The sequence below is a fragment of the Solanum tuberosum genome, unplaced genomic scaffold (genome assembly GCF_000226075.1).
Source record: "Solanum tuberosum cultivar DM 1-3 516 R44 unplaced genomic scaffold, SolTub_3.0 scf00083, whole genome shotgun sequence".
Taxonomy (NCBI): Eukaryota; Viridiplantae; Streptophyta; class Magnoliopsida; order Solanales; family Solanaceae; genus Solanum; species Solanum tuberosum.
In genome coordinates this window covers 720,516-733,974 of record NW_006239015.1, presented here as the reverse complement: position 1 = coordinate 733,974, position 13,459 = coordinate 720,516, and the positions used below count along the sequence as shown (strand labels likewise).

At 35.2% G+C, this 13,459-nt stretch overlaps 1 protein-coding gene across 1 annotated transcript; it reads right to left on the bottom strand.

Annotated features, from left to right (window-relative positions):
- Nucleotides 1–1,011: 1,011 nt before the first annotated feature.
- LOC102601713 (uncharacterized) lies at nt 1,012–12,391 on the bottom strand. Its single transcript, XM_006347008.2, has 13 exons — nt 11,508–12,391; nt 9,461–9,560; nt 8,435–8,768; nt 7,705–7,817; nt 7,153–7,281; nt 6,972–7,065; nt 6,711–6,821; nt 5,172–5,803; nt 4,663–4,913; nt 2,499–2,652; nt 1,873–1,970; nt 1,704–1,785; nt 1,012–1,444 (listed from the first exon to the last, which is right to left on the bottom strand). Exons 1-13 carry the CDS (start codon nt 12,209–12,211, stop codon nt 1,361–1,363), a joined length of 2,886 nt encoding a protein of 961 aa, XP_006347070.1. The 5' UTR covers nt 12,212–12,391; the 3' UTR covers nt 1,012–1,360.
- Between the last annotated feature and the right edge of the window lie 1,068 nt (nt 12,392–13,459).

Sequence of the window (13,459 nt, the reverse complement as noted above, 5' to 3'; positions counted from 1 at the left end):
AATATTAATGCAAAAAGAAAATCAATTTAACACTAAGAATGACAATAATATTGAATATTTGTTCTTTGATTTTACATTGGTTTAGACAATTAAAGTACATAATCTAATTTTAATTTCCTTTAATATTTAGTCATATAACTAATACTTATTAAACTTATTTTAGCATGATTTAGTACTTTTAAATTATGGTCATTTTCATTATGGCTTGTTAATTTGCAATATTTATTTTATGCGATTTCATTATTATTATTATTATTTGGACATTTTAGTGTCATTAATCATATCATTGTTTGTGTTGTATTCTTAAGAAACACCTTAGATAGTTGTATTTTGGTAGGATTGGAGAAATATTTGAAGTACAAGTAAATTATATGTTTGTATGAATACTTTAGCAAGAAAAACTCGAAAAAATACCAAAAAAACCCGAGGTTGAAAAACCCGAGTTTTATTGGTTTGGTTTGGTTTATAGATTTAAAAATCCGACACAAATAATTTGGTTTGATATTTAAAAAACTCGAATCAACCCGATCACGTACACCCCTACCTGCAAGTAAGAAAGGGCGAGTGTTTACTCTTTCAATCCCAGTTTCATTTGTAGGGTTAACTCGCGACTTCTCAAATCTCAGAAAACATGAATTAATCTCTTGTTCATTTCCCTATTCAACCCGTGAATCATTAAGGTTCCTTTTTCAATAGAATCTTTTACATCCACAAGTTCCGTCATCCCCCAGTGCTATTTTTTTTTTTTTAAGAGTCGATATAATTATTCAAACTGTCGTGTGGAACGATTAGAATGGATGTTTGGTTGGGAACAAAGTTATCCCACCATATATATGGTATAACTTATCCATCATTAGCTAGGGTTTAAATGGTGGGATAGATAATTCAAGGACTATATAATACGACTATTACTTCACTGTGAAACAAACATGGTAAAGCAGCAAAATGAATTTTTAGTTTTTTTCCTCTCCTAACAAAATTCGGAATTAATAAAAAAGAAGAGATAAAAAGTTCATAACAAGCTGCCAGAGAGAGAAACCATCACTAAAAAATTACTACAAATTACAATCGTGATACATATTCATAATCTTTCTTCATGTACAAGTATCTCAGCCCACACCAAAACATGGTGATAATTGGCTGGAAAATAGGGGAAAAAATATATTTCTCTAAAGACTAGAGAAACCATAGACAAACAAAGGCCATGACACACAAATCCTGAGATAGGATTTTTAATGCACCAATGGACCACCACCAATGCTACAGGGAAAGGTAGGTTATGCTGTACAAAGTCTCATTGTTACCATCTTCGAGGAAAAGACGCAGAAGGAAAAGGAAACAATGGAGAGAACTCCTGCTCTCACCTAACCCTACAAGATTCTATAACTTCAAGCACTGTTGAATGAGTCTCTGGCGAAATCATGTTCAGTGTCATGTGGAATTCCTGGATAAAGAATACAAATTAACATATATACATATAAAAATCACTAGGAAAGCAACGTCATCAATATTAAAGTTTTTCTTGTAGAAATCATGAATTTACTGAATCCAAGCCCTGGGACTAGGGCCCTAATGAGACATTCCTGACGATGGCTGGTAAGAGAACATGAAATATTGGATGCAACTTATAAAAGTTGGGAGAAAATTATACAATTTCTATTATCATGCTTTATCAACTCAAAGAACCACACAAGATCACATACCACAAATCTCTCCAGCACAGGTACAAGAACGGACAATTTATGATCTGGTAAATAACCAGCAATTGCCTGCCGTATGCTCTTGCTGGTGCAAAGAAAGATTAAAAACATAAGAGACCATTTAAGTGAGAGATAACAGACAGAAAAAGTAATTTCGTAAGACATAACTAACCTCTCAGTTGAAAGAAAGGCAAGAAGGAGAGCTGAATATGCTTCAATAATCATTTTTTCAGCTTCTTTCTCCCCCTGTAGTACAGCATCTTCATCATCCTGTACAAGACAACCACATTCAATTTAGTAGCCACATGGTCAAAGCTGAAAGTAATCTAGCACACTGATAGTATATGATAAGACTAGTTTAACCTTGCTTCATGCTCAATCAACTGAAATCTCTCTTGCCCCTACCCCATCCCAAGTGGATTTTATATCCGGCTAAACTCATTGTCCCGTTAAGAGCGCATGAAGCTAAAATTCTAGTGCTATCATAAGCAAGTTGAATTTGACAATCAAAAACTGGCATCACTAAGCAGATTTGGAAAATGGAAAACATTTAATGAACATTCAGTATACTTAGTCAATTTCATAAAGCAAGCTCAAGGAATCAGATTTTGAGTTGCCCTCTAGATTTACCACTAGGTGATTGACTTCTCTGTGAATCATATGGGAGAATAAACGGAGAACAATATGAAAAAACCCAAAAATTCCAGACTCAGGACCAAACAAAATAAAAATAGTCATGCAAATCAGTAAAGGACTAGAGATTTAGACGAAAAAATTGGATAAAGCAATCTTGCATACCCATTGCAAACATTTTCCTTCCTCAGCAGCCTCTCCAGCCCCTTGATTTGCCAGAAAGATTGCACATAGCAGAGGGATAACATCTGTCTGAGTCTCCCCCTTAAACAAACCTTCTGGTCCAGGCAATGAAATACTAGCAGCTGCAAGTCTAGACCTGCCATTAGCAGAATGAGTGAAAATGTTTATCAGTGTTTTATCATCTGCAAGTGAAAATGTGAGACTTGAAAATCACAACGACAATTCACTCTCAGCAAAAGAAACTGCATACCAGTATGAGCAAACTACTATTAAATGACAATGTTAAATGATTGAATTAATGAATCCAGGATGTACTTCTTTCTTTTTAATTTGTTTTCTTTGCTAAAGTGATGAATTTTAAAAATTAATGAAAAATCATCACGTATATGAAAAATTTAATAAAGACGCATCTCTCAATTAGCAGATAATATTTGCTGCATGATCTGTTGGGATAGATAACAGATGAGATCGATTTTCTGCACTTTTCAACAGAATAAATACTCGTTTTGAACTAGTCATGCTGAGAAAATATTACTTGTTTCAATATTTCACGATGTCCTTAATAGAATAAACGAGATTCCATGAAATTTTAGCAACAGAGACACTATGACACAGGCTTATAAGTTACCAAAATGAGATTTGAAAGATGTCAGTTGTCTTCAGTATATAAGGTGCAATTCTTCATAGGGGCACTATGTGTGCATAACCTGTACACTTAGGGGTCGTTTGGTAGAGTGTATAAGAATAATGCTGAATATGATGTATTAGTAATGCATGCATTAGTAATGCTTGCATAAGTTATGCTTGCATTATTTCTTATACATTGTTTGGTTTGATGTATTGGAAATAGCAAGCTTTGTATAAAGACTATTAAAAAATATTTGTTTACAAAAATACCCCCACATTATTATTATTATAATTAATATTATTATAATTATTCTTATTATAATAATTATAATTATTATTATATTTATTATAATAATTATTATTATAATTATTATCATAATAATTATTATAATAATAATAATAATTATTATTATTATTAGGCTTAGAGGGTAGTTTTGTCATTAGTTAATCTAATGCATGCATTAAAACCATTGCATTGCTAATACCTAGAAATCCATGGCATTAGCAATACACACCTTAATACACAATAGAGTGTATAACTAATGCAAGCATTAGTTATACATAGGTTGGAAAAGAGTACCAAACAAGGTACTAGTAATACACAATGCTAATGCATGCGTTATTTTTCCTAATACACTCTACCAAACGACCCCTTAATTCATTTAAATAGCACATTATGCTCAAAGACTGTTGTCCATATTTTTACAAATGATGGCATCTCAAATTCACGTGAAAATAAATATTTCTAGGCCAAAAAGAAAGAGCATTTTTTGCACACAAAAACAAAAAAAACTGCTGTTTGTTTCAGAATGTGAATCCTATAAGACTTGTTTCTAGACCCCCTCCTACACATCATTAAATACTTTTTGATTTCATGTCACCAAAATATAAGGTGGGAGTAGGAACCATTTCTATATGAAGAGAAGTTTATATCTTAACCACCTGATTTCAACTCTAGCATAGGGTCCGCAAATATTTTATATTCTGCCAACTTCAAAGCCTACCACAACACATCCATTTAATAGGAAACAGTTAAATTGGAATGCATGGATTACTGTTATATGGAATATTCCTAGTATTTTTTTAAGAATTTGGAAACCATTTTTCCTTCAGAAAAGACTTTATTTTCAGACCTAAAAACTTGTTACATGCGTTCAGTTGGGAGATTGAGATCAACATCTTTTTAAAAAAAACACATGATCTTTAGTGTACCAAGAAAAAGGAATACAAAGGTAGCATTTGTCATGACTAACAATAAGCATGCCCCCTATCCAAAAAATGATCCACATGACAGAAAGAATTCCATGATGGATGTACCAAATAAGGAAGGATATGCAAGCATCAAATAATCAAGAAGAAACTACAAACAACTCCCAACAAATTATCAGTCACTTTCTCAATGCTCAATAACTGCTACGAAAGAAATCCAAAATACAGCGATAAGTAAATAGTCGCAAAAGTTGATCATGTAAAGCCTACAGTGTACAACTTGAAGCATAAATCAAAAGGAAATATTCACCTGTTGCAGCCATCCTTCTCTACCAAATTGACCAGCAAACCCAAAATAGCAACAAGAAAATCTAGCTCTTGATCATTGAGATGGCCATCACTATCAGATCCAACACTTGATTTTGATGACCCATTACGATCCAAATGCAAACTGAAGGACGGAAAATGGCTGGCGATCAAAGCAGATAAAGCTTCTAGTCCACCACCGGCAGCAATTTGCTGACAGCCAACAGGGTTGTCATTCGTCAAGTTCATCAGAGCCTGTCATTTGATTGAATATGTATTAAGAGACTAGCATGTCAAGAGATAGCACAGAAGTTTGAGCAATATAAAACATTGACTTGTACAACTATATCATTCCAACATAAAGCAACGTGTTTCCATAATCAACTATCAGGAGAACCATGGAGAATGGATGAATGGCCTGCCATGCTTAATAATAGCATAATCAACAACCGGAAGAACCATAAATGGCCTTATAACATACAGAAATTATTAACATTAAGTGAGAAAAATCACCTTAACAGCTGTGAGAAGGCAATCTGCCAGAAGGGTCGACATTTCGTCATCTGCAACAGCAGAACAAGAGGTCTGACCAGATTGATTGTTCTCCTTGCTACTTGACTCTGGTTTGTTCTCCTTGCTACTCGACTCTGGTTTGTTCTCCTGGCAACTTGACTCTTGCTGGCTTCGCACAATAAGAGATTGGTATTCATCATCACGTTCAAAAAGTGATGTCTGCCTAATTTGAGTTTCAGGCACCTTTTGCTTAGTAGACATTAAATCCCATCGTGAAGGTCCAAAATCATCATCAAATGCAAAAGGATCTTGACTCTCTTCCATAAGTTCAAGTCTCTTATCTCCATTAATTCTTTGATTATCACCAATCAAAAAATTCACTTTTGATGAATTCTTGTTGACCCCAAAACTGAAGTCCTCAGAGGTTCCACTACATGACCCAGACTTGGAAGATTCAATCCTCAATTTAAGCTGCCAAGAATCACTGGTGGAAGTGCTAGCGAATTCTAAACTAGATATGGATGAACCAATCTGATCAGTTTGAGTTTCACCCAAGTTCTTCTGGGAACAGGAACCTTCACTTGTATAGCATGTCGTAGAGGAATCAATGCACAAAATCTGACAACTTCCATCTAGAAGTACAAAAAAAGAAATTATTCAACATCTAAAGCTAATTAAGGTTTCATTAGCTAATAAAAAATTCAGACTGGAATTTTCTGTTTGATTGGTAGCTCTTCCACCATAATTCCAGCAAGTCTAGAATTCAAATTGGATAGTTTTTTATGTTTATCCAACAGAAGAAAAGATTTTTATGAGACCCCTTCACTCTGAAGAAAAACTTCCATGGCCATGGGGTGCAGGGACACTCACTATTTAATCAAGCTTTTCCTTGCCTAAATGCCAAATGCTAGCACTAAATTGCTTTTAGAACAGGTGACAAAGTTAAAAGAGTTAAAGAGTTAGATTGATATGCCTACTGTTGTGTTTAACACTGTCTATGAACAGTATTGAAGGTGATCTTTCATGCTTCAATATCTTTTTTCTGGTTAGAAAGATTCTGAATCCTCCTGATAAACTTTAATTGACTTTCACTATGGAGTCTACTCTGTAAATGAATTCCATCCCTAATAAAGGTGCATCTTTAAACTATCAAGAGCCACAAAATTGAGCCACCAAACCACAAACTCTAAACCCTATTCTTACTTTAGTTGTTTCTTGCATTACAATTTAACACACCACAATTCATGGGTGAGAGAATCCATAGAAGAGGGAAGAATGTGGGAAGGATATTTCTGTGTCACTAGAACTTTGAGCTTCTGAGAGCAACACCATGATAAGGGAACAAGTTTATCCAGGGATAAGTGTAAATCAATTAAACCATTCCCCCAACCCCCACCAACTCAATTAACCAATTCCCACCTCCCACCCAAAAAAAATAAATCCTACCTACTCCATTTCTTTTATGGATATGAAAAAGAAACAGCCTTGTTGTTGTCAAGTAGTTTAACTATTCACCGAAAGAAAAAATTAACAGCTTACCGTTCTTATCTGATAGTGAACGTAATTCTAAAGCACGAGCAGTTCCATCAGAAAGGTCACAGACTTTTCCATCATTGGAACTTCCCAAAGAAGTTCTACACAGGTAAGCCCCTAAAAATTCAAACAAGTTGACAGACAGGAAGCATCATAAGCCAAGAGACAAAAAAAATGCAATATGAAAATGATAAAAGGGAAAACAAAAATGTAGAGTCAATTTTTTTATTATTTTTTTTTTGGATGAAAAATAAGAGGCAGTAGTACCAGAGAGAATCTTGATCACACTTAAGATTAGCTTTGTGAAAGACCTTGGGGAGTTCATACTATCAAATTTTCCTTTCATTTGCAGCAAGTGATTCTGAAACAAAACAGGTAGTGAACTCAACATCCAGGAATTCAAGGATACAGATAGGCAGTCTACTACAGGAAGGTATATTTATGTTACCTGATTGTCCGTACTAAGAAAGGTTGCATTTTCCATGATCTTCAAACATTTTAAGAGTAGCACCAGACTTTCTATGGCAGTATTATCTTTAGATTCTAAGATAGACTGTGAGCTTTTCTTTGACCAACCCTGCAGAGAAAATGATGTCAAGGCAGATTACATCAAAATACCCATCTAAATTTCCGATTATTGATTACAGCATGAGCTAAGACGAAAGACGGATAACTCAAATAACAACCTTGAAGTCACACATATTGCATTTGTACACCAAAAGATCTAGATGAACGTCAAATTCATATAAATTCTCTCCGACATGCATATATATAATCAAAATCACAATCTAAAACCTTCAGGACAAAAACAAAGGATATGAAGAGGGTGATAGGGAGCACAAGTCATCATATTCTTTCAATCCAAAATGGGCATGTTACCACTCCAACTCAGAGCTTAAATATAAGAGGAATATAGAGCATATTGTTGGCTCTTCACATGTCACAAATTTATGAGACTCGTCTCTGGTAACAACACAGAAAATAGCATACAGGCTCACACCTCCAAAACAGAATGACAACTCCTTGCCACGTCAAAGACCGCATCAAGTCCTCCAAGCTCTCTCAGCTTTTCTTTGAAGTTGTCCTTACTTCTCCGCACAGTACCAGAAGTATCTGAGTGAATACAGACAGAAAAAGGAAAAAGAAAACTATGTTATACTATGCAAAATTGGTGAAATACAGATCAATCACTGTCAAGATAGCTTGAGTTTCCATATGATCTCTTAAAAATGATTCAATTGTAAGCCACTATAAGAAACACAGGCAAAAAACATGGGTATCACAGTACCACACTAAAAGATTCTAGAACATTATATGATAAAATTTCCAGAATCAGAAAAAGAGTCAGATCTGAAGTTTTGAAAGCACGAGCATCTAAAAGCAACAGCCACTAAATAACACAAATGTAGATTAAGGAAATAACCAGGAAACCATCATATAAGTTGTAAACTCAATATAAAAGCAAAGCACAGAGCTACTTAGCTCTTCTATTTTCTGACTTTTACCTCTTAGTAGGAGACAGGTAGCAACCAAAAAGCAATCTCAAGAAGAAGCTAAAGAATAACAAGCTACTCAGATTAACTTCCAATAACAATAGCAAAATTGCAACCAACACCTAAAGGATGAATATATATTAAATAGCCTCGACTTTTCCACTGCAGGAAGAAGAAAAGACATTCGAAACAAAGAAATATTATCCCTCAAAGGAACACTTTAAGTGCCAAACAAACCTTCAATAGAGATTGTCGACAAGCAAGCTTTTGCCATTGTCAGTAAACTAATCCATTTTGGGTTTAATTCTGGTCTGTCATGTCCATTTCCATCATTTGGCTTTATTTCCTTGCAAGAAATAAGAACCTCCTGCACCTTGCGGGTTATTGAAGAGGAAGTAGAATCTAGGCCTTTTACAGAATCTTGAGTCACATCAGCATCTAAGCGCATCGCCAAAAGTTTGCTCCCAATAGTTGGAGCCTTTGCTACGGAAGCAGGAGCAGCAACTGGTCTTAACAATTTTATAAGAAAGCGAATGCAGCTGGGTGAATCAAGAAGATGGTCGTCTCCTCCCTGAAAAAAATTAGAAGATCAAAAACACAAGGAATGGAGAAGTTCCCAGATTACTTATATAGATGATAAGATAGTAAATGACGTTGTGTTAATTAAAAGTTGCAAATATAAACAATACAAGTAACAGAATAACTTATACCAATAATTTAAGCAATGAAAGAGTAATTTTAGCATACATCACAATAACATGGAGGATGAAAGTCTTATGAACTTTAAAATAGTTAAAAGTACAATATTATATCAGTTGATGAAGGAGCATCCACAGTATCATTGTTTGCAATCCACCAAAAAGAGAAAAAGGAAAGGAAAAGGGGAAATTCTCTTTCTTCAATTCCATGGTTCTCATTTCTGATAAGACAAGTTAACAGAATAGATCTGATGTAGAACTGACGCCTTGAAGTCAACTGAGAAGAGATTATTTCCAATCACACATACGCAAAAGTTACTCACAACTAGGCAGCTAGCAGATAGACTAAAGACTTCAAAACTACCAAACATAATCATCCAATCTTTCAAATTTAATGAACAGGTTCAGCCTCCTCACTTGCTTAATTGGGTTGCCTCACCCTGTTTCAACTAGAGCCAGGGAAAAACCTTTACCTATCTGATAAGTCATGCAGAATATGCAATAACCTAGTACTAACGTCCAAATGAGAGGGCTACTACACTGCTAGAGAGATGAAGCAACTTACATCACTGGTCAAAATGTAGAATAGACCTGCTGCAGCAAGGTTGCTAGGTGAGTCATCAAAGCTGAGTCCCAAAACAGTATCAATAATAGTTTTTGCCATCCTGAAATAAAAATCTTGGCAAGTTATACCAATTGGGAAAAGGTTGACAATTAACAATCAGGCCACTGAATTCAAGGAAAATCATACACATTCAGGATTAGCCGAAAGATTATATGTTTAGGTAAAGAAATTGGGATTGTGATTATCAGAAATTTAGACATCAGGAATGTCTAAATTTAAAAACAAAAAGGCATCCCCATATGGATTACCAATGACTGCTATAAGGTGCAAAGTATTATTTATCTCAACTACTAGTGCGCACGTACTTCCAGACTTGATGATTTACATACTAGAACATCAAATTAAATGGAACACCCATTAAATGGCTTAATTGGCAATTTCTGAGCATACCCAAGCTCACTGATTTATTCATAACGCTACCACAGGGACAATAGGACCATTCAGCCAATTATAAACGTAAAAGCATCATAATGAACCTAGGCTGGATATCCTCTCCATAGACAAAACAAAGCCAAACAGATCTTCATACGATGGTTTACGTGAACCTAATTTTACGAACTACCAAAAAAAACTACAAGGTTGATGTAGATAAAGCCTAATTATAAAGATAGACATATCGTCGCTTTCATGTTGCATCCTCTTGCAATGTCAGCAACTCGCTGTAAGGGCTTCAAAATTACTGATGAGATCCCAACGATCATTTGCTGGGTATATCCACTTCTTCTTGGGTTGCCTGCTATTACAATTTTTCTTACATACTCTGACCAGTGACCCAAGATGGCAGAATTAAACCTTAAATTCCAGAACGGAATATTGTTATCTAAGGAACTTCTGAAGTTGTCATTGGATTGCTTAATTAAAAGCTAAAAATTTATCCAATTAAACATGATAAATCTGCTCAAGTAGCTTCATTTATAGGGAAGATAATGGGGTCAGGTGGGGCACGGCAGAGGACCAATATGCTCCCCTCATCCCCTCCAACGCTCTGCACCTTGCCCCATTCCACCCCATTAAAATACATTTCTCTCTATTTTTTTGATAAAGGTAAAGTTAAAATACATTTCTCTCTATTTTAAGCACATTAGTATTGTTTTTCTTTTATTTCGTTACTTCTTTCATTATTTTCAATTAATTTATTACATTTTCTAGAGTTCATTTCGTATAGCAATCAACTAATATTGTTTCTTCTCTTATGTGTTTAATCTCTCATTTGAGAAGAAAATTAAAGTTTTAGTCTACTAGATAAACACTAGTGACATTCAACAATTATATATGAGCAGAAAGAATTAAGGATGTTAAAAGGAAGGACAAGGATCTCCCAAGGTTCTGGTTCAACAAAAAAGGAAGTTCATCGTGGGAAGTGTGGTAAGAGAACATCACGAATTCATATCCTGGTTAGTACACCAACTCTATTATTTAAGTGGAGAAGGGTGGAGAAGTCGGCCTATTATGAGCAATGGAATTCACAATTGTCTAAAATAAAGGAAGAACTGGGAAACATTAAACTAGAAGACAAATTACGCCTCACACTCTACATTTAAGAAATAGATATCTCCTTCCACCACCGAGTAAGAATTCCCCACCCCTGATCTGCCAAGCTTCTCCTGTCCTAGTGCCATGCCCCAACAATAACAACAACTACTACGCCTTGGTCCCAAACAAGTTGGGTTCGTCTATATGAATCATCACCGACCATGTTCCCAAGCCATAGTACCATCCCTATTGATTTTCTTGCTCAAACAATTTGTCTAAGACTTGAAGATAATTTGTACTTTTTTTTTTGGTCAGCTCATCAAAATTCATGTATCTGGAAATATTTATGTATTTATGTCCTATAAATGTGTATACAAATTACCTAAGAAATTTAAGCAACACTGTGATAACTGAGCTTTCAAGAAACCAAGATTTATGTTTATCGAAACAAGAATATTTATACTCATCTAAATTCTAAAGTCTAAACAATGTTCATAAGCCAAATTTCAACTACCCGTGAGCCCGTAAAAGGCGACGCTGCTGAGCTGTTCCACATATAGATAGCAATGACAATAAACTCGCCCTTCTGATTCTCGCAGGCTGCCCTTTCCTCAAACCATCCAACGCAAAATTCACCTCATCCATATGTTCCATCATCTCACCACATTCTTGAGTCTCCATCAAAGTCGCTGTGGGGCCCAGTGAAGGCAATCCCAGCTCCTTCGACTTCACCTTCTTCTTCTTCTTCTGCAAAACCCCATTTTCCTTACCCTTCCCAGTCTTCTTCACCTTCTTCGGTTCATGTAATCCCCCATCAAATTTCCCAAGGCCACCATACTCCCCCCCATCTGGTAAAAACGAAAATTCATCCGATTCTTGTGATGAATTCAAACTACAAGGCTCCCAATCAAACATCTTTACTTTCTTGGATTTCCACAAAACCCCATCATGACCCTCAAAACCCAAATCCCTATCCTCCTTTCTTGCTGGCAAAATCGACAATTCTTGACACCCTTGAGATGAGCCGACATCGTATGGATCTGAATTATTGAAATTCGACGACCAGTGAACTGAGTCTTGAGATGAAAACCCAAAACTGTAAATATCTTGAGAATTCTCCTGAGAAAGTGTGTGGTCCGAAACATCATCGTTTAAGCCTGATTCAGAGTAGCTCCGGGACATGCTTCTACTCCGCCGGCCGTATGTTCTAACGATCATTTTCCGACGGAGAATTCAAAAATCCTATCACTGGATCAACTAAAGAACACAAATATTGATGTATTTTCGTAATTAAAACCGAAAATTTGGGGTAATTTGGAACCTGAAATTAGGGTTTATAGAAAGTGTTCTTGTGAGTTTGCTCTGATTTGAAGATTTGAAAATAACGAAGATCAGGAAGCGTGAGAGAGAGAGAAATAGACTTTCTTTATTTGCTAATTAAAATAGATGCGTTAATTTTCATGTAGGGGAATTTACGTAAAGGTCCAAGAATAAGAAAGATCTGATCCGTTCAATTTGAATTTTGGACGGTGAGATTTTGTGAATGTATGTTTGGGGATCTGATGAGCGAGGGTAGTAAAGTAATTGTACATAGACTTGGACCACCTACCCGGTGGGGACCGTTAGATTTTTACTCACAACTCTATTTGCCGTTAAATTCCGTTGGCTCATTGATAAAATTTGAAAGCCCACAAAAGTAGCCGAACAAAGCCCAATTAGCTGAAAAAGGCCAAACAAGCCATCACTCTTCATTTCTTTGTTGTTGTTATTGTTACTCCTTCTGTTTCAAAAAGAGTGATCTGGTTTGACTTGACACAGAGTTTTAGAAAATAAATAAGACTTTTGAATCTTGTGATCCTAAATTAAAGTTATGTCAAATGTACTAAATTGCCCTTCAATTTTGTGGATTTAAGCATGTCATGTGGAAAGCTGAAATTAAAATGTTACCAAAAAGGGAAAGAGGTAGTTTTTTTTAAACAGACTAAAAAGGAAAGGAGGTCATTCTTTTTTAAACAAATGAAGTATTATTTTTTTCATATGATGACTATACTCGTATTAGAAATTAACTAATTTAAATTTGAATCGCGTAGTGGCGTAGGAACTCATTTGGAAGGTAATATTCTCTATAAAGGATTTTTTCATATCAAATTCTTGAACTCGAAACCTCTGATTAAGAGAGAAGCAGTCTCATGCATTGTACCACATTGCTTGATCAAACAAGCCATTGTTTTTCATTTCTTTCTCATGATATAAAATATGTCACGCTTAAAATATGTGTAAAGAAAAATATTGAACGTCAAATGAGCGAGTTGAATAATATTTGAGTTTCTTAAAATTAATTGAGTCTATAAATAAGTTGGACTAAGATTGGCTCAAATGTTTCTTGAGCACAAATGGGTCTGACTGATAATTGGGCTGGATCATAATACGTCTCAATTGATAATTCACTATTAACCTATGAATTTT